Source organism: Fundulus heteroclitus, unplaced genomic scaffold (assembly GCF_011125445.2).
Source record: "Fundulus heteroclitus isolate FHET01 unplaced genomic scaffold, MU-UCD_Fhet_4.1 scaffold_36, whole genome shotgun sequence".
NCBI classification, from domain to species: Eukaryota; Metazoa; Chordata; class Actinopteri; order Cyprinodontiformes; family Fundulidae; genus Fundulus; species Fundulus heteroclitus.
In genome coordinates this window covers 3,447,613-3,469,150 of record NW_023396770.1, presented here as the reverse complement: position 1 = coordinate 3,469,150, position 21,538 = coordinate 3,447,613, and the positions used below count along the sequence as shown (strand labels likewise).

Below are 21,538 nucleotides of genomic sequence, written 5' to 3'. Positions count from 1 at the left end.
CTTGAGTGTATTAACACATCGGCTGATGTTTTAACGACATGTTCTCCGTAGGGATTTCACGTTGCACCACAATGTCATTTTTACATGTATTTACGGTTTGTGCATATAAACACAAGCGATCTGAAACTCTGGTGCACATAGAGCATAATCTATATGTAATATAGATATGATTTCTAAAAATGCTTTGATTGTACAGTATGAGTGGAAAAGCTCCCTAAAACTCCAGTCCATTTAACAATTTATGTTGCATTCACATGTAAATTAAATCAATTTGCATGTGATCCAGTCATAATAACTGGTTTATGTCTTCCGGGACCCAAACAGAATGAATTTGATTTTGCTCAAATTTATTGATTTATTTCTGTAAAACCAAAACCTTAAATGTTTTTAGATGTTGAATATCTTTTCAATATTTTTTTTTGTTTGTTTTGTAATAAGAACTATTTTAAGGAGGAAAATAAAATGTAAAAGATGTAAAATTATGCAGCCGATTACCTAAAATTATCAGATAATAAGCGACAAAATTAAAGATGCAATTAAAAAAGTAGTTTAGAGAAAGGGAGTCAGCAGTTGGTTGACTGAATGGTTAAACCATATTAAATAAAAATGAACCTAAAATCTGAGCAAAGCTTTTAAATATCTTCAGTGTTCCTGGGGAATTATTTACTACACACATTTTTAATAAAGCTGTATGAACTCCTTTATTGGTTAACTGGGAGTTGAGGTCCCTCCAGGTTCAATCCAAGGCCCCCTTCTGTTTTATGTTTTAAGTTATTTAATAATCTAGACTACTGCACTTTTCCCATTTTATGCAGATTAAACTAATCTTTAAATGCAATTAAATCAATTTACACGTGATCCAGTCATAATAACTGGTTTATGTCTTCCGGGACCCCTAAAATAAGACAATTGAAGATACAATTAGTGAAGAAGTTTAGTAAACAGTGGAGCCTCGTTAGGATGAGACATAAAAAGATGAAGATGATTATCATTTTTTTGTTCTTTTGTACCATAATATGTAAAAAGCCTGAGTGTGATCTGTGACCCCGCCCACGCCGGTGAGCCCGGGCTGCAGAAGCGAGCGCACCAACCCCTCCCCTCCCTCTTCCTCCTCCTCCTCCTCCTCCTCCTCCTCCCCGCCCTCTCCTCAAACTCCGCAGACTTTGTGCGCCTCAGCGGAGACGCGTCTGGCTTCTGGCCGCTTCGGAGTCTTTGGGAATTTTAACTGCGAGGAAAAGTGAAGCAGCAGCAGCAGCAGCAGCAGCGGTATTTTCCTGGGAGTTTGCAGAGAGGGAGAATGATTGTGCGGAGGGACCAGCCGCCGCTGCACTGACAACATGTGAGTGAAACTTTAAATGTGTCTGAGTCTGGAGATGCTGCTGCAGCCTGGAGGTCCTGGTCCTCCTGTAAACCCGCCGCTGGCCGCTCCTTCTGCTCCTGGTCCGCTGCAAACATCTCAGCTCCTCATGATGCTGCAGTCTGACTTTTACAGGAGAAACTCTCCTTTCCTCCTTTTCTCTGGTTAAAACTAAACAAAAAACTAAAACTGGGGTAAAAAAGTTTCCAGGTTTCCAATCTGAGGCAGGAGAAAAGGCCCAAAGATGCCTTCATTCACAGCCTTTAGTTCCCTGATTGGGTTCATAAATAGAAATTTAAGAACCAACCTGGTCATTTTATTAGTTTTTGATGATATTTTTCTCTAAACTTTGGCGGCTTTGATGCAAACGGAGCAAGTTGTGTGTTTTACTTTGAGCTGAAGTAGTTTCCAGGTCTTGTTATTTTTATTTTTAAGTATTTTTTTTACGCCTTTTGAACTAAATGGAGGAATCTGCGTCCCCTCGGGAGTTTTCATGCCTCTGACCTCTAATCAAAGATCTGATTTCTGCTTTGACTTTTATTCCCTGGGGGTAAAAACCCCATCGACAAGCTGAGTTTTGTTGTTTTTTCCCAGTTATTGAATCTATTTTTCCGTCTACTGTAAATCTGCCGTCTTCCATGTTTGAGTTGGAAAGCAACTTTTTTTCCAATGCATTTTAAACGAGTTTTGAACTAAAAGAGAAAACTGACCAGAATCAGAGTTGTTGTTGATTTCTTTATTCCCCCCCCCCCCCCCCCCCCCCCCCCCCTCCTTCTTTTGTGCCACTGGGCCCTCTGAGGCCACCATGGTGATAAAAGTCGCAGATTCAGCTAAAAACTGAACAAAACTCAGTTTTATTGACTTCATTGTCTTTTCAGTCAGTAATTTTAAAGTAAATAACAGAAATAATCCCACCTGGAGCTGCGTTTACATTTTAACCTTAGATCTAATGATGTTTGGTGAGTTGTCATGTTGCATAAAACCTAAAAAAAAACACTTAAAGGATACATTTAGACTCCCTGACACTGAAAGGCTAAATGTTTTCTTATTTAAACACAAACTAGAGAGCAGAAAGTAGAAAAATCAAAGTTTTTTGATCAACTGAATGTTAACTAAAGGAGCCTCAGTCTCTCCTTACGTTGCTTATTTCAACTTAAATTAAACAATATGACGTTTTCACACCCAGATTTGTTAGAAATACAAGAAAAAAATCTAAACTAGCATTTAAAGTGTATAAAATATTTACATGGAGGGTAAAAAAAGAAAGAAAATGATCCAGACCCAGAGAGCATTAACGGTGGTCTAGTTTATCGGGTTTTTATGGGACAGAACCACACAGAGAGACGCAGGAATACGACGTTCGTTTTTAAAATGCCAACATTAAATAAAGAACATCTTCACAGAGATTCCCTCACTGCGGACTTTGACTAGGCCGTTCTAGCAGGTGAATCTCTGGCTGGTTGTTCTGCTGGAAGGTCTTCTGCAGCCTCTAAGGTTCTCCTGCCGTTCTCTAACGAACCTCTGAGACCAGAAACAGAACATCTGGATTCCTACTGAGCTTGAACTACACACGACTGGGCTCTGAGTTCTGACCCGCACTGCAAAAAGGGAACTAAAAGTAGGTGAAATCATCTTGAAATAAGTGTATTTTTTATTGATTTGAGCTGGTAAATCAGATTATTTGCCAATGGAATAAGATTTTTGCACTTTAAAATAAGAACATTTCATCTCCATCATCTTATTTTAAGTGCAGGATGTCTAATTATCGTATTTTAGGGGTAGAAATTCTCATTCCATTGGCAAATAGTCTTATTTATCTGCTCCAATCAAGGAAAAATATACATATTTTAAGAAAATTTTACTTACTTTTAGTTCCCTTTTTGCAGTGCGTTGACTTCTGAAGGACTTTTTATTTCCATTAAAGAGGATGAACACATTTTAGGACCCTGTGGGTTTTTATTTGTGAAAGCTTCTGCCTTGTGTTCGTCCAGCACATAAAGTCCAGATTAAATCCGGAGCGGTTTCTGGTTATAATGGAAATCTGGGAAAAAACGTTCAGCGATGGTTTTCAAGGTAATGTGATCAGTTTAAACATAAATGTCCAGCATCACGCCTAAATAAAACAACACCTCTCTGTCTTCCTGTGTTTGGAAATCTAAGAATAAAGAGCCTCAGGTCGCTTCTCGGAGCTCAGCTGTTTATCCTACAAATATTTTGGGTTCTTCTGGACCGGGACCGTGTTTTAAAACCGGCTTCTGCAAAACTCCAAATCCAAGAACCGTCCAGATTTCAGCTCATAACCTCCTGGAAAGTCCTGGATGTTCCTTGAAAGTTCTTATCTTTCCCCGACCGTCTGTGACGGTGGACGACAGCTTCAGCTTTATTCTGTCAGAGTCTCAGAAGAAAGCCGGTTCGGTCGGTTCTGTCGGGTCACGTTCTTCTACTCCTCTTTTCTGAGGCTGGAACGATGACGAAGCTGAAGGTCTCGCTTCCATCTGGGAAAGACAAGAACTTTCCAGGAGTCTATGAGTAGAAATGTTCAATACACACACAACAGAACAGGAGACGGTTCTGGGATCTGGAGTTTTACAGAAGCCGATTTTAAAGCCACACTCAACACGGTTCTGGTCCAGAAGAACCCAAAATATTTGTAGGATAAACAGCTGAGCTCCGAGAAGCGACCTGAGGCTTGTTATTCTTAGATTTCCAAACACAGGAAAGACAGAAAAAAAACAAAAAAACCAACAACAAACCTTCACATGACGGCTTTTAGAAGAAGTTGGACGGCGTTAAGGATTTCATCCCCATAAATCCACAACATGGTTGGGCTGAGGGTCTCGTAGATCAACCAGCTGCAGACTTCCTTCTGCCTCACGTTTGACCCGCTTTCTGCACTGCAAAAACGGACGTAAAAATAAGTAAAATGTTCTTAAAATGTGTGTTTTTGTCCTTGATTTGAGCAGGTAAATAAGATTATCTGCCAATGGAATGAGTATTTTGATCCCTAAAATAAGATAATTAGACATCCTGCACTTGAAGTAAGATGATGGAGATGGATTGTTCCCATTTTAAGTGCAAAAATCTTATTCCATTAGCAGATAATCCTATTTACTCGCTCAAATCAAGGACAGATATACTCATTATAAGAAAATTTTACTTATTTTTAGTTCTGTTTTTGCTGAACCATCACGCTGCCGCTACCGTGCTTAACAGCTGATTACGGTCAACGCCTCCTCCCAGCATGCACTCTGCTGCTGCGTTCACCTGCAGGTTTGGGACAGATGCGAGCCGTATCCGTCTTTTTCATACGTGGTAATAACTAGTCTGTGTGTGTCGGATGTTTCTCAGAGCGGCCGCAGTCTTAGCCGCCATCTTGCTTTTTTTTACATCTGCCGTTTACGTCACTGTCCTGGACATCGGTTTGCAGTCCAGAACCGTATAAAAATAAGTAAAAATTTTCTTGAAATGAATGTATTTGCCCTTGATTTGAGCAGGTAAATAAGACTATCTGCCAATGGAATGAGTATTTTTACCCCTAAAATAAGATAATTAGATAATTAGACATCCTGCACTTGAAATAAGATGACGGACATTAATTGTTACTATTTTAACTGCAAAAATCTTATTCTATTGGCAAATAGTCATATTTACCTGCTCAAATCAAGGAAAAATTGTTTTTAGGTCTATTTTTGCAGTAGTATGAACCCTGGGAAATAAAATCCGATTGCTGCTGAAACTCCACCCAGAAGACGCTGAGCTGGTCCAGGTGGTTCTGCTGCAGGTTTGGGCCCAGGTTGAAGCTGTGGGTCCTGGAGCCGCAGCTTCTGTCCTCACTGCAAAAAGGGAGCTAAAAGTAAGTAAATTTTCTAGAAATTAGTCTGTTTTTCATTGATTTGAGCAGGTACACTGCAAAAAGGGAACTAAAAGTAGGTAAAATCCTCTTGAAATTAGTGTATTTTTCTTTGATTCGAGCTGGTAAATCATTCTATCTGCCAATGGAATAAGATTTTTGTACTTAAAATAAGAACAATTCATCTCTATCATCTTATTTCAAGTGCAGGATATCTAATTATCCTATTTTAGGGGTGGAAATTCTCGTTCCATTGGCAAATAGTCTTATTTAGCTGCTCAAATCAAAGAAAAATATACAAATTTTAAGAAAATTTTACTTACTTTTAGTTCCCCTTTTGCAGTGTATATAAGACTATTTGCCAATGGGATTAGTAGTTCTACCCCTAAAATAAGATAATTAGATATTCTGCACTTGAAAAATTGATGATGGAGATGAATTGTTTCTACATTAAGTGCAGAAATCTTATTCCATTGGCAAATAATCTTATTTACCTGCTCAAATCAAGAAGAAATGCACTCATTTCAAGAAAAATGTACTTAATTTTAGTTCCCTTTATGCAGTGCTGGTCTGGAGAGAGAAGCGGGTTTGGACTTAATTCTCTATGCGTCTCAAACGTTTCTGTTCATCTGAGGAGGAAAATGTGGGTTTCCTGCCAGAACTTAGCAGAACCTGAGCAACTTCAGTACAACCGTGGGGAATGTGGTTTAAAAAGGACTTTTTTTTTTTTCAGCTGTTTCCCTAAAGCTACAAATGGTTTTGTAAAGTTGCTGCAGGTATGTTGGCAGAGTTCCACTTTCTTTAGTTCTTCTTATCAAAGGAGGCGTTGTTTAAGGAGGAACCCGCCGCTGCCAGCTGTTACACAACCTGTGGAGGCGATACGGCCTGCAGAGCCCTCCTCACTGACCGCTGTTAAAGGAGGCGCATGGTGAATAACTATCTGCTGACAGGACAGGAGGGGACTTACCTGCTCCAGGTGTGCCGGGAGACGCGGCTGATCCGTTACTGGAAGACGGAGCGGCTGCGGCCAGGAATGCGCTTTAATTAAAGTGTCCGCTGGGTTTGATCCCGCTGACATTCAGAGCAGAAGAAGAAGGTGTTTCACCTGGAAGTCTGCAGCCACATATCAACACTTTAAATCAGCTTCAGCACAGAGAGAAGAAGCTTCAGCACAGAGAGAAGAAGCTTCAGCACAGAGAGAAGAAGCTTCAGCACAGAGAGAAGAAGCTGCTCCGCGGTGTTAAATGCACTTTGTTCCAGTAAAGACTGGCTGCTGTGTTTGGATGCAGAGATCTCTGCAGTTTTCATTAGATCTGGATTTCTCTCAGGTTTTGTGTTTTTTCTGTAATCTGCTGAGCAGCTCTAGCTTCTTCTTATGTTTGCTGGTAAAGAGATGATGATGGATTGATGAACGATGGTTGGGCCTTCAGTTAAACGGAGAAGAGAAGAACGACTGAATGAATGATTGAACTGACAGATGAATGAATGAATGAGTGAGGGATCAATGCATTAATAGATGGATGGACCCATAGATACAAGTGGATCAAACAATAGATGGATGGATGATTGGATCATTGATGGATGGATGGAGGGATGGATGGATAATGGAGGGAGGGATGGATGGATGGATGGATGATTGGATCATGGATGGATGGATGGATGAGAGAGAGAGAGAGAGAGAGAGAGAGAGAGAGAGAGAGAGAGAGAGAGAGAGAGAGAGAGAGAGAATGTATAATTATTACATTAGACATTGGATTAGGTAATAAAAACTAATCATATTTTGGGAGCACACTGCAAAAACAGGACTAAAAATAAGTCAAATTTTCTTGAAATTAATGTATTTCTCCTTGATTTGAGCAGGTAAATAAGATTATCTGCCAATGGAATGAGTAGTTTTACTCCTAAAATAAGATATTTAGATAAAATGCACTTGAAATAAGATGATGGAAATGAGTTGTTCCTATTTTAAGTGCAAATATACTCTTTCCATAGGCAAATAATTGTATATACCTGCTCAAATTAAAGAAAAATACTCTCAAGAAAAAAAATTCTTATTTTGAGTTGACTTATTTTGCAGTGCAACTTTGACTTTTAAGTGTTTTGTCTCTTCCTCTGCCTCCCTGTCCTCCTTAAGCGTGTCCCTGAATCTCCTCTCAGGTCTTCCTCTTTCCTTCCAGCTCCAACATCCTCTCGTCTATCCATCTCTCCTCACAACATGTCCAAAGAAATACTTAATTTCTCCACCTTAACCCACCGCGGACCCGTAGAAATGTCCTTGTGAGGCCACCAGATGGTTCTTCACCCGCGCTTCCTGAACCTTCCTGATGTGTTTATTTGGGGTCTAGATTTCTTCATGCGAGGCTCTCTGGGCCTTTTCTACATTAGTCAGCAGCCTTTTTACTTTTTTTACAGGATCAACTGAGGGAAGTGAAAGTATGTGGAACTTTCTGACAATAGCCACACAAGATTTTCATTAAATGAGTGTATTTATCGTTGGTTTGAGCAGGAAAGTTTAAATGTTCTGACAATGGAATTAGATTTTTGCACTTAAAATAGGAACAATTCATCTCTATCATCTTATATCTAATCATCTTATTTTAGGGGTAAAAATACTCATTCCATTGGCAGATAATATTATTTACCTGATCAAATCAAGTGCAAATACACTCATTTCAAGAAAACTGTACTTACTTTTAGTTCAGTTTTTGCAGTGCATAATCTCGTTCTTTAAAATAAATTGTGCATTGTTGATGTTTTTACCTAATCTTTGGTTAGATTTAAGCCCCAATCATCATATTTCTGCCGTTAAACAGCTCCAGTCACGGTTGTTGGAGGAAGAAATACGTTACCATGACAGTTTTGCACAATTTAGAGCAATCGGCGTCAGATTTATAATTTCACTTCATCTAACACTGCAAAAACAGAACTGAAAATAAGTAAAATTTTCTTGAAACTAGTGTATTTGTCCTTGATTTCAGCAGGTAAATAAGATTATCTGCCAATTGAAAGAGTAATTTTAACCCTAAAATAAGATATTTAGATATACTTCACTTTAAATAAGATGACGGAGATGAGTTGTTCCTATTTTAAGTGCAAAAAATCTTATTCCATTGGCAGATTATCTTATTTACCTGCTCAAATAAAGTACTAACACTAATTTCAGGACATTTTTAACTTATTTTAGTTCTGGTTTTGCAGTGATCAGTGCTGTGGGGGGGGTTAGTTACAGCACTAAACAGCAGACATGGTGGTAGACATGTGGAGTGAAGGGTGCCGGGTGACTCTGCAGCACCAGAGAACCGTTTAAGGACTGAAGACGATCCGGTTCTGAACTCCTCGGCTCTCCCAGGGTGGAAGCGTCCCGGCGCCTGTGAGATCCAGGACTGGTGGGCCCCAAAATGTCCGCCCGGAGGCGGAGGGTCTGCAGGCCGCCGTCCAGCCCCTGCACGCACAAAACCCTCGGTCTGTGCGCGGCCTTGTTCGCTGACCTCGTCATTTCCATACTGGAGGAGGAGGGGAGACGGGGAAGCGAGACGCATGACTTGATAAAGAGGCGAGTTTTCTTTAATGTCAGCAGCTGCATGAATTTTCAGCAGCGGACGCGTGGATTAAAACCGGAGCCTGTTCCCCATGCTTTAAATATTAATGACCCACTGGGAGCCTTTCTGGGCTGGAGCTTCAGGATTTTCTCTTAGTTTACACCCACAGCTGTGGCATTGTACCACCAAAGGCAGCCTGTAGGCCCTCCATGGTGTTTTATCTGTTGTGATGCGCAGCAGTCGGTACATGACTGCATAAACACTGTTTCTGATGACTGCAGCCAAGAAAAGAAGGCTGGTCTGACCGTTCTCTCCGTTGTCAGTAACATGCAACACTGCAAAAAGAGACCTAAAAATAAGTAAAGTTTTCTTGAAATTAATGTATTTACCCTTGATTTGAGCAGGTAAATAAGATTTTTTGCCAATGGAATGAGTATTTTTACCCCTAAAATAAGATAATTAGATATAATGCACTTGACATAAGATGATGGAGATGAATTGTTCCTATTTTAAGTGCTAAAATCTTATTCCATTGGCAAATAGTCTTATTTACCTGCTCAAATCAAGGACAAATAGATTCATTTCAAGATAATTTTACATGATTTTAGTGCTATTTTTGCAGTGAACCTGCCATGCCCTGCAAAAAGGGAACTAAAAGTAAGTGAAATTTTCTTGAAATCAGTGTATTTTGTCTTGACTTGAGGAGCTAAATGAGACTATTTGCCAATGGAATAAGATTTTTGCACTTAAAATAGGAACAATTCATCTCCATCACCTTATTTCATGTGCAGGATATCTAATTATCTTACTTTAGGGGTAGAAATACTCATTCCATTGGCAAATAGTCTTATTTAGTTCCTCAAATCAAGGAAAAATACACTAATTTCAAGAAATTTTTACTTACTTTAATCACCTTTTTGCAGTGTGTTATCTGATCACAGCTAAACTGAACTAAAAGTGAGTAATTTTCTCTTGAAATGAGAGTATTTCTGCTTGATTTGAGCAGGTGATCTGCCAATGGAATAAGATTTCTGCACTTAAAATAGGAACAGCTCATCTCTGTCATCTTATTTAAAGTGCAGTATATCTAATTATCTTATTCTAATCTTATTTACCTGCTAAAATGAAGGACAAATACACAAATTTCCAGAGCATTTGACCTACTTTTTGTTCCCTTTTTGCAGTGATGTCCCTCGGCGTGTCTGCAAGGTGCAGATTTGTTTGTTTGCTGCCACAAATGATGCAAAAAGGGAACCAAAAGTTAGTAAAATGTTCTTCTGATAAGTGCATTTGGCCTTGATTTGAGCAGGAAAGCTCATCTTCGTCATTTTGTCTCAAGTGCAGTACATTTGATCATCTTGCTTGTGCAGTCCTTCGCCTGGGAGGACGGGCCTCCAGTCCCTAAAAACAGCAGCGCTCCAGCTGCAGGTTGCTAAACTGACTCCTGGATAGGCGTCAAAACAATTTTAGAAAAACTACGTGAGCAAAAGTCCGGTTGTTTCCGATTTAAGCCTCTTTGCTGATCTAATTATCTTATTTTAGGAGTGAAAATACTCATCCATTGCCAGATAATCTTATTTACCTGCTCACATCACTCTTTTCTAGAAAAGTTTACTTACTTTTAGTCCCTTTTTTTGCAGCATCAGGGCTGGTTCTTATTTTAAAAAGTTATTTGTTTTAATAAATGTTTTAGTCGTTGATCCAAATGTAGATGTAAGCTGGTTTATGCCGGTTGAGGAAAGACACATGTGCCTTTAGGAGAAAGAAAACACCTGAAGCTGCAGATGAGGCGATAATAATAATAATAATAATAATAATAATAATAATAATAATAATAATAATAATAATAATAATAATAATAATAATAATTCTCTTTGGTAAGGAAATGATTAGGTTGATCATGACTTAAACAAGAGGTTCCCAAACATTTCAGCCTGTGACCCCTGAAATAACGCCAGAGACTGGCGTAATATTAAGAGTCGTCCCCTGTGTTAAAATGAGGAACGTTGAGAATATTGCAAAGTTATATTCTTGTACAGGATTTACAGATAAGAAAATACTAAATCTTTTTAGCACTTCAGCATTAAACCATTATTAGTAACAGGACTTTGAAACGACCGTATGACTTTATTCTGACAATATTACAAATTTACTCTCATATTTCAACTTTATTCTTGTAATATAACGACTATTTTTGCAATGTTATTCATGTACGCCTCCTATTAAGACTTTATTATGATAACACACACGCACACAAATCCTATTAGGGCCACCTTATTTTAAAGAAAATAAATTATTGGCCACAGAGGACTAAATTTCCATAAAAACCTCAGATATTTTTAGATTAATTTGACATATTTGCAAGAAAAAGCTCGGATTTTCTCTGATGACAAGAAGTTGTTAAATATTTGAGGAAAAAAATTATAATTTCCCAAGATTAAAGGTATACACTTGCTATATTAAAACTAGGATACTTTCCAAACTTTCATCTAACACCCTGACTTAAACCATAACATTATTGTTTAACATAAACAAAATGGCACAGTTTAGACTTTCATTGTCTTTTAATGGTTCAGTGACTCGTAGACAGAGTGTATAAATCACAAATACACAGTTAACGTAATCTCTTTTAACAATAAATGTCTCCTAATCATTACCGTGTTGGTGTCACTAATTTTTTTTATTCATCTGCAAAAAAACTCTTCTTTCCATCCTAAAATTTATGTTTTTTATTATTATTAACTGTTTATTTCTACAGGAAGCCTCATAGAGACACGAGTTCTCATTTACAAGTTAGCACCTGTTTAAAAACTGGTGCAGAACAACGCAGGATTTAGTGAAATACAGCCTCACAGTGTTTTAAATACTAAACAATTACCAACAAAATAAACATTTAAGAACAAGAGCCAGAACTTCCTGACGTGGTTGCCAGATTTTATTTTATGTGCAGTAAAATCAGCCATAGAAATTAGATGCAACAGTTTCAGCTCCTGTTGGAGATATTCCAGGTTGAAGGTGATGAGGAAGAGGAGGCCGGCTCTCTTAACTTCATCCTAGACTGGAATCGGCTTTTTCAGGTGACATTTAGGAGGATAAATAAAGAGGCAATAAAACAAGGATGGATTTATAGATACAAATGGACCAATAAAAAAACTCTGGGCAGAGACAGCAAAGACCAAATAAGTAAAGAAGACAATTATGGGTTAGATCTCTGCATTCAGCTATGAATCTTAGAGCGCCACGATGAGCTAAATCTATTAAATAAAGAGAATCATGTGATGAACGAACGAATTAAATGCGCCAGCAACAAGACGTTTCCTGACATTAACAGAAAAACAAGTTTCTGAGAAAGAAGCCTAATTTAAGCTCCGGTTTCTTCAAATAACATGAAAATGATCTTTAAAACTCAGATTTTCATCAAATATTCTACCCAGATATTTGTAGGAGGACACACTCTGACCTCCTGAGGACACAAAACAGCTGCCACTTTCTTTTTTTTGCTGGAAAACAGCATCTCCTTGGTTTTATTTGCAATCAGTACCGGTGTGAGCTGCAGTTGATTGGATGAAATCAAATTTAGACTGCGAGAGCAACTGAGCGAGCACAGCAGTAAACAACAGCGTCATCAGCATACAGCTCCACAGATTGATATTTATATATATGGAAAAAGTGAAAGTAAGGTATTTTAAAGGTGTCTTTTTCTAATTGAAGCATAAAAATGTCCAATGCAGCTCGTCTCGTTAGCAGCTGGAGAAACGTTATGATGGCCTGGGGGGAGCGTTTTGATTGGCTCCCTGGGGCAATGAAGGACACGCATACATTACATGAGAAGGCGTAGGTGGTTCTCTGAGGTCCCTGGTCACTCGTTTATTCACCGGCTGCTGGGCATAACAAACACACCGTTTCAGTACGACCGTCTGTCTGCACTGGGAGTCGAGCTCTGATTATACACAGCAAAAACAGATCTAAAAATAAGTAAAATGTTCTTAAAGTTAGTATATTTATCCTTGATTTGAGCAGGTAAAATATATTATCTGCCAATGGAATGAGTATTTTGACCCCTAAAATAAGATATTTAGACATCTTGCACTTTAAATAAGATGATGGAGATGAGTTGTTCCTGTTTTAAGTGCAAAAATCTTATTCCATGGGCAGATCATCTTATTTATCCTCTCAAATCAAAGACAAATACTCTTATTTTAAAAAATATTTTACTTATTTGTAGTTCCGTTTTTGCAGTGTGTCTTTCTCTACCGTCAGTAACTGGAGCTGCTTTATCGGGGAGGATTTGGTTTATTGAGAGGAAAATGGTAGATTTCATGCAGTATTCACAGCTTTGTCACATATGTACTTTAGTTTTTATGCTTGATTCAGTGAAGATCCATCAGTTTCCTTTTTTGTAACTATTCTTTATCTGTCATCAACTATTGTTAGGCTTAATCAACGATTATCAGATCATTTATTATTATTATTCTTAGCAATAAATGCAGTGTTTAGAATGAATGAGTGCAACAAAAGTTAAATACAGTAAACGCCAAACAAAAGTTCTCAATAAAATTAGATTTATTTATCTATACATTTTGTTAATAATGATTAGAAGATGATGGATATGAGATATCTAGCTAATTGCTTGATAAAAATGTTTGGGTTTCTTTCCATTTTCACCGTAAGGACCCTCTTGAAAATGAGATGGTTTTATTCCAAAGGGCTTATCTTAAAATTTAAACAAATAAATAAAACTATTAAACAAATTAATTAATTTTCATATGAATTGTAGTTTTTTTATTGCAATCCCCAAATATAATGAATTCAAATCAGTTTTGCTAAATTCAAGCTCAGGAAGCACTTCTTTACATCAAACTATTTTTTAACTTATTAGTTTACAATCTTGATTGATGCAATTGTTGCTATAAATTCTCACTAGAACTAAAAAATATGTTATATCCTTTATATACATAATAAATAATATGGGTTCCAACACAGACCCTTGTGGTACACCACAAGCAACGTTCAGAACTCAGACGTTTTGGAGACGGGTGGGATTACTTCCTCCTACTCCTTTTCAAATGTGTAAATTACAATGATTTAGTCTGAGGAATTCATTTAATTTATTTTCTGTTTTTTACATCTTTGAAATAAACTTCCTTAAACTTTCCTAAAATTAAACTTACATGTCTTCACAAACTGTTTTTTCTTACCCTCCTCAGATCCCAGACTATTCCCGTTTCCTTTATCGTGTTCCATGGATATTTGGTGCAGATGCCATGTTTAAGATAATATGTTAATTATTTTACTGTAACATGCAGGCATCTAAGAGGACAATAAAGTTGAATCCAAGCTGAGCTTAAGAATACGTGACTAAATAAGTCGTCCTTGTGTCTCTTTTGGGTCACTTTCCATCTCCAAAACCCAAATAAAGGAGAAGTTCTGGTTTTGACATCAGAGATAAAAATCATCTGAAAAAAGTTCATTTGTAATTAAAACATATTCAGAATGGTTTCTTCTCATTTTTTTTATCTTGTTACTCTCTGCCACAGCATCTATTACAGTTAGATGCACAAAGTGAAATATGCAAATAATCAGCTATGCGATGAAGTTATTCAGCAACTGGAAAAACCAACTCCAAATCGATACGTTAAGACTTTGGATCGTTAATTTCTTAGACTCTTTATTTCACCACGCTACAAAAGTTTAAAACATTTAATGTATAATCTTTGTTTTCCTGCGCTAGACAGCGTTCATTTATTTGACTCAGAAACTTAAAAGAGTGAAAATTTGTCTCTTCCTGACATTCAGCAGTTTGACCTCAAGCATTAAAAGTTAGACGTTCAGATTTCTGCTCTTTCTAAAATATTTCATTGAAATCAGGAAGAAAAGTCTCTCCACACTGCAAAAACAGAACTAAAAAATAAGTCGAATTTTCTTGAAATGAGTGCATTTGTCCTTGATTTGAGCAGGTAAATAAGATTGTCTGCCAATGGAATGAGTATTTAGACCCCTAAAATAAGATAATTAGATATATTGCACCTGAAATAAGATACTAGAGATGACTTGTTCCTATTTTAGGTGCAAAAATCTCATTCCACTGGCAAACCATGTTCTTTACGTGATCAAACCAAGGACAAATACACTCATTTCAAGAAAATTAAATTTATTTTTAGTTTCGTTTTTGCAGTGCAGGACCTGCGTCCATGCAGGCCTCCAGAGAACTGTTGATATTTAGTCATTGAATACCCTGAAATTGCCCCTTTTGTCATCTTTTAAAATTAAAACCAAAGATTTTCTGATAGAAACGTTGAGGTTTGATGAAAGGTTCCTGTAGAAACTGGACTGACGATGTTCTTGCTTCCTCAGGGGGTTCTTGCCTCTCCAAGGAGGTGGAAGGTGGAGGCTCCGGCATTTCGTCCTCTTCGTTCTGCTGTGGATGTTTCTGGACGGGACCGGTAGGACCCAACTCTCACGTTTACTCTGTTTATTTTTGTTTTTTTTCTCTTGTTTATTCAGAAAGTGCCGGTCCAAATGATCTGACCACAGAAAAGAAAGTGACGTTGCTCTCACGGTTATTGACCTGAAGAAAAGAGTCGATGTTTCTAAACGTCATTTCTATACTTTTGCTGAAAGCTGAGTTTATGTGGAGCAAGCAAAGGAAAATTTATGCTTTTCTGGCTCTAACGTTCACTAAAAAGTGACGGTAAGGTCAGCCTTCATCATAAATCAGGTCAACGTTTAACCGTGGATTTAAAAGCATTAGTTTTCCTCTCTGTCATGTTGACATTAAATCTGTCAGATGTGCCAAACTCTCCCTGCATGCAGGGCGTGCCGAGGCCAGCTGTTGCGCAACACCAAGGGTTGGGTCTCTTCGGAGAGAAAAACAAGCACAACGTGCAGAAAGACTCGCCTCGCTCGGTAATTACCACCCTGCGGATGCACAGGGCTACGAGTGACCAAACAAGGCCAGAAATTAATCAGCGTTCATTCAGATTTCCTGTGAGAGCAACTCTGTGCCAACTGGAAAACAAATCTTTGCTCCAAGCCGAATTAGACGACGCTGAATTATTCTAATATAGGATTTTATTAATATTTTAGAGCAAAGTCGAGGACCAGGTGGATAAAACTAACTGGACCCAGGCCAGCACAGATACCACAGTTTTATGGGGCTAAAAGATTTCTGTTAGACTGAATTCAAAACAAAATGGAGACAAACGTCATCATATATGCTGATGATACATTAATTATCTTATGTGAATGTAGGAGAATGAGCAGAACTTAATGAACAAACCTTACATTTGATTGGCTGATAAAGGTGATTCTGCTCTGCAGCCACTTCTCCCACAGTTCAGGAGGGAGGCGGTGTAAAACTGTGGAGCTAAAGATGGTGAGAGGATGGAAAGTCCTCCTCCAGGGGGAAACAAGACGACATGGACTGAAAGAGAAAAAGCCCCAACTCTAAAAGCAACATAGAAAATTCAAGATTCCAGTGTTTTTAGGGACACTTAAGGTCAGAAAGCTTCAGTTTTGGGGAGATTCTGTGGTCCGCACTGCAAAAACAGAGCTAAAAATAAATCACATTTTCTTGAACTTAGTGCATTTGTCCTTGATTTGAGCAGGTAAATAAGATGATCTGCCAATGGAATGAGTATTTTGATCCGTAAAATAAGATAATTAGACATCCTGCACTTGAAATGAAGATGATGGAGATGAGTTGTTCCTATTTTAAGTGCAAAAATTGTATTCCATTGGCAAAATATCTTATTTGCGTGCTCAAATCAAGAACAAATACACTCAGTTTAAGAAAATTCGACTTACTTTTAATTTAGTTTTTGCAGTGCGTGACGATCAGAGATGTTGCTCCTCTAACCAGGAGGTAGACATCAGCCAGGGGGTTGCAGCTTTGCTTTAAATGGGTCTGAGTTGATAGAAAGATCTGAGTGGAGCGAGGCGAGCCGGCAAACCCGACCCGATTCACCTCTGGAGAGTACTGGGAGAAACTTGTGGAAGTTTGTCTCCAGCCAGACGATTTAGGGAACAAAATCAGAGGAGATGGATGAAAACTGAAGGTTTTCTCTCCCGTTATTCTGACATTTTTTAATGTAAGACGCAGCGATCCATAATACAGTGAGCTCCGTTCACATTCTGACAGATTTATGTGTCTAAAACACTTTCACATCAAATATTTTCATCATTTCCAGACATCGATGAAATAAATCATCACATTTCTGGTTTTAAATGAGAATTAGGGTGGCGTTAAAGCGGGCAGGGTCCATCTAACCAGATTCTGACGATGCTTTTAATGTGCTCCAGAAAGCCGCTGCATATTTCACCATGCTGTTGTTTTTATGACTTGTTATTCGCCTCATTTCTGTTTTTTGTTTTGTTTTTTTTCTGCTGTGGGAACAAATGTTGCATTGCTGACTTGAGGAAGAACCAAATCCTTCCTCAGAGATGCAGCGTTTCTTCTGACAGCAGGGATCTTCCGTGTTTCATTCATCTGCTTCCATCTGCTCGTCTCATCCCACGCCGTTGTTTCCCCGTGTTTTCCAGCTCCTGCATGCCTCCTTTTTTTTTTCCTCACGGCTCCATTAACAAAAGCCACTTTTCAGTTCTGGTTCATGAAACCTGCCGATGGATCCGTCCTCCGTCTGGCTGACACTCCATCACATCGCAGAGCTTTTGTTTTAAAACCATCTGCAGCATTCAAACACTGGAGGCACGCTTTCTGCGCTTTGATTCATTTGCTGCACTTGTTGCCAGAAATGGATCTTTTCAGTCGTGATTCTGGGTGATTTGCTGAGCGTTGTGTAGGAAGTTGTGATTCTGGCTGCAGGTTATTTCCACATTCTGCTAAAATAAACGGCAGACCCTCATCAGCTGCTCAGAAAAACATGATCTGGTTGATTCTGAGCATTTTTACTTGGCTACTCCATAAACTTCATATTATTAATGATTCCTTTTCCTCCCGCCTTATTGTGTCATGTCTTAACTGGATCTCAGGTAGTGGTGTGTGAAAAATTGCCATTATTATATTCTGAAAGGTTCTGACAACCTTTTCAAGAAAAAATCAATTTCTGGGCTGATCGATTTAGCCAAAAATCTAAATTGTGATATATTTCAACCATAATTGTGACTTAATTTTGACTTTTCTCTGTTTTAACCACAAGCAACAGACATGTCCTGTAGATAAAGATGTTTGTAAACCAGGACTATTTAAAATAAGAAATCTAACTGTTTTTATTGATCAGAATATTCTAATTAAAGACAATAACTTGTTGAGTTGGACATAAATCCTTGTTGAACATAAAGTGAAATGAACAAGCAAGTCTATGTATTAAACAGTTTAACCAGAACTTAATGCTGCGGTGAGATTCCTGAAAGTTACTAATAAAAACTATGATTATATAAACTCTAAAACAAAAAATAAAACTAGATTATCTCACTGCTGCAGCTCTCTTCCCTTCCATGTGGAGCAAACCCACTTTAAACATTTTACAGACACCTAAAAGACGTCTGATCTATTAATTGTTACGTAGCCAAAAACTACAAACCTTTGTGATTTGGAAATTGCATTTATTAAATTATGATTATATTGCAAATGCAATTAATTGTCCAGCCCTAATAATGTCACATGATTCCAGTAATGAAACACAAACTTTAAGTTAACGGCTGTTAAATCCTGTTCAAGGATCAATAAACCCACTTTTGTTACTATTTATGCTATAAAATAACATTTAATTGCTGGTTAAATGGTTTTTAAAGTGCTTCAGTATCAATATTATTCATTTATGTTTGTTTTATAATACACAGAACTCCCATGATGCTGATTTTAAACATTTTGGATGCAGACATTTTGGAGATAAAGCAGAAAACTAGACGCGGGGATAAAATGTGAAGCTGGTTTCAGCCCAAACTCCCGATCTGGAACCGTCTAAGATTCTGATGGAGTGAAAAATACGACGCCATCCGGGCTCTTAGGCTGAGGGATGCTGCTGTCAGCGTGATGTTGATCATTTCAGCTGCAATAATGTTATAATACGTTTTTATCCTGATACACCGGAGCAGATTTAGAATAAACTACAGCTACACGTAGTGCTAGCAGCAAATTTAGGCCAAATTTCCCTGAGGGGTCGATGTGGGGCCGGCGTTTTTTCACAGGGGCACAGAACAAAAGAATAAAATGATAAAACAAAGCAATATTTAATTGTTTAATGATGTTAAGTGAGCTACTGCGGATTTCAGACCCCTGATCTAACATAAAAACTGTGATCCCAGCTCAATGCAGCTGAAGCTAAACTAATTTTTAAACCCTTGTTAGTGTAAAACTATAACGGTAAAAAACAAAATTGGTCAAACTGATAATAAGAATAAGAAGTGTATTTAATGTTATGACTTTAGTACAGGGGCCCTGGCCCCCGTTTGCCCCTGTCTAGGACCGCCCCTGCTAGTTTTAATGCTAGTAGCATCAAGATTGAAGGAAATTAATCACATTCTGAGTGGGAACTTTGCTTTTCTTTATGTTTTTCTGTTGTGATTCCTCCTTCCTTCCCAAAACGTCCGCCTTGTCGGAGGAAATCTGCATCTCAGTCCAGGTTCTCGGTATTCTCCGTGTTTGTGCCAGATTCCCACTCATTAGGCGGGAAACTGAAACCTCTCGCTGAGAACCGAGGAGCTGTGCGAGCCGACGGGCCAGAACCACGCTGCGTTTAATGGGTTTTCCAGAACCAGAGCGCAGGCAGCCGCCTCGGGCCAGGCCCGGGCGCTTCACGCGGCCTCGTAAAGTTCCCAGCAGAGCCGAGCCACAGAACACATGCGGGCCCCGCTGCCGCCGCCGCCGGCCGCCAGTACACAGCAGAGGGAGGTTTGGACAGCGGAGGGACAGGAAGCTGTAAATATCTGAGGGATGAGGAACAGCGCTCCTCTGAACTCCAACTGTTCCCCCGTTTTAAAGGAACAGAACCACATCTGAAACTTTGATTTTAACAAACGTCCCGGCGCTGCCAGCTCTGTTGCATCACAGCCTGAGCTGGAACCAGGGGGCAGAGGACGGGATCTGCAGTTTTACTCGTTTAGTCCTCAAACATCTGACGCATCGGACATTTTAGGTCAGAATATGAATGTTTCTCAGATTATTTTAGACACGAGCTTTACGGATGGATGGGAAAACCTCTGCTGTCCACAACACCGGTGCTGATTTCCCTCTTTGCTTTGGATCTGTCCCATGCGTCTCTGTGATTAGATCATAAATTAAACATGAACAGATTTATATTAAACGAAAATACTACTAAAATGGACATGAATGCGGTCCTTTAAAGTAAGTTGTTAAGTGGTGCTGTACAAATAAACTGAAAGGAACTAAATTCATTTGATATTTTTCTCTCTACCGAAGCTAAAAATCTGCTTTTATATACGTCGTTGTTATGTTCTATAAAGCCAAAACTCATTGAATAAATCGTTATGTTTTTAATATTCGGCGAACCGTGATGCCTTCAACGTTTCAGCGGGACGTTTCTGCTTGCTCCCCTCCTCTTCCTCCCACCTACTGAAAGACGAGGATGAGGAGAGGGAGGGGACGAAGCACCTGGGGCCGTGAGTCAGAGCTGATCCCAGCTCAATTAAACGCCGTCGTGTTGTGTTCAGGTGCAATAATACGGTTGTTTATTCCAGTTTTGGGGATTCCCAGCAGTTTCTTTTTCTCCTGCTTCAAGTTAAAGCGAGCCGACCGGAGGAAACAACACAGAAAGTTGGTGCCTTGCAGCAATAAGGTCCTGGGTTCGAATCCCGACCTCCAGATGGAGTTGAACTGGCAGCGATTTTCAGTCTTTTAGATTCTGTTAAAACTTGGGATTGATTTCTGTTCTCCTCTGCCGGTTGAGTAGGAACGGATGAAGAGAGAACAAAGTCGGGAAGAGTGAGGAATGAAAGGAGGAGGGAGGAATGCTGCTGGAGTGAAGGAATGTGGGAGAAAGGCTTGAAAGGACGGAGGGGTGAAAGCAGAGAAGGGCAGGTTGGTGGAGGCTGCAGGATTAGTGTCTGAGAGCACTTCAGATGCGCTCGCTTCCACATTATTCACTGGCTTTGGTTTTAAGTGTTTTCCCCGTTTGGAGAAATTAACAGTATGGATGGCGTTTGAGCTTTTGAATTTTAAATAATTGATTTTCAGTAGTTAGTCTTCTGAACGTTGCTGGTTCTGAAGTAAATAAGGGAATTCTGAGAGAGAACATGAAACTGCAGCTCCATCCTCTCTGCATGGTTGCTGGTCCCTTTATTTTAAAACTCTTATTGGTTTTTAAGTCTTTGGTAAAGCACCTAAAGCTGTATCGTATTGTTTTACTGTTCTCATAATAAGAATTTGGGTTTATCTTGACAACGGTAAATTACAGTTAGGATACAGTCAGGATTGTTATTTTTGGCCATTTTCTCCACTGTTGGTTTCCTCAGAGCAACAATAAATGCTAATATATTCCAAAATATAATTAAATGTTGTTACTGTGTGCAGTTTTCTTTATGCAACTTGTGTCCTGATGAAACATATTTTGAATTTTGTTTTAATATATGTTACATTATTAAATGTGTTTTTTAAGGCTATAATGAAGTCACAACCACTAAGTTTCCTAAAAATACTGCAAGAGGCTCATAATAATCTTGTATTGTTATCACAATAGTATCACAATATATGGAGATAAAATATAAAGTTAATAACGGCCATCCCTACCAAGGACGCAGCTGAAGCTTCTTTTTTTTTTACGTTGCAGCTCCCAAGTTATGATTCGCTAATGCCTCTTAGAAATTTGCATTTCT

General features: G+C 38.7%; 1 protein-coding gene across 4 annotated transcripts in view; it reads left to right on the top strand.

The window, feature by feature from the left end:
* Positions 1-1,151: 1,151 nt before the first annotated feature.
* Positions 1,152-21,538, top strand: part of LOC105917454 (adhesion G-protein coupled receptor G6) — a 97,817-nt gene continuing 77,430 nt past the window's right edge. For 2 of the 4 annotated variants that reach the window (XM_036130430.1, XM_036130429.1), the window contains exons 1-2: positions 1,155-1,339; positions 15,101-15,189. In XM_036130430.1, coding sequence (XP_035986323.1) covers positions 1,338-1,339; positions 15,101-15,189 — 91 coding nt within the window. In that variant the 5' untranslated portion in view covers positions 1,155-1,337. Of the gene's footprint in view, positions 1,340-15,100; positions 15,190-21,538 lie in introns of all 4 variants that reach the window. The other 2 variants (XM_036130427.1, XM_036130428.1) reach the window with 2 other exon arrangements.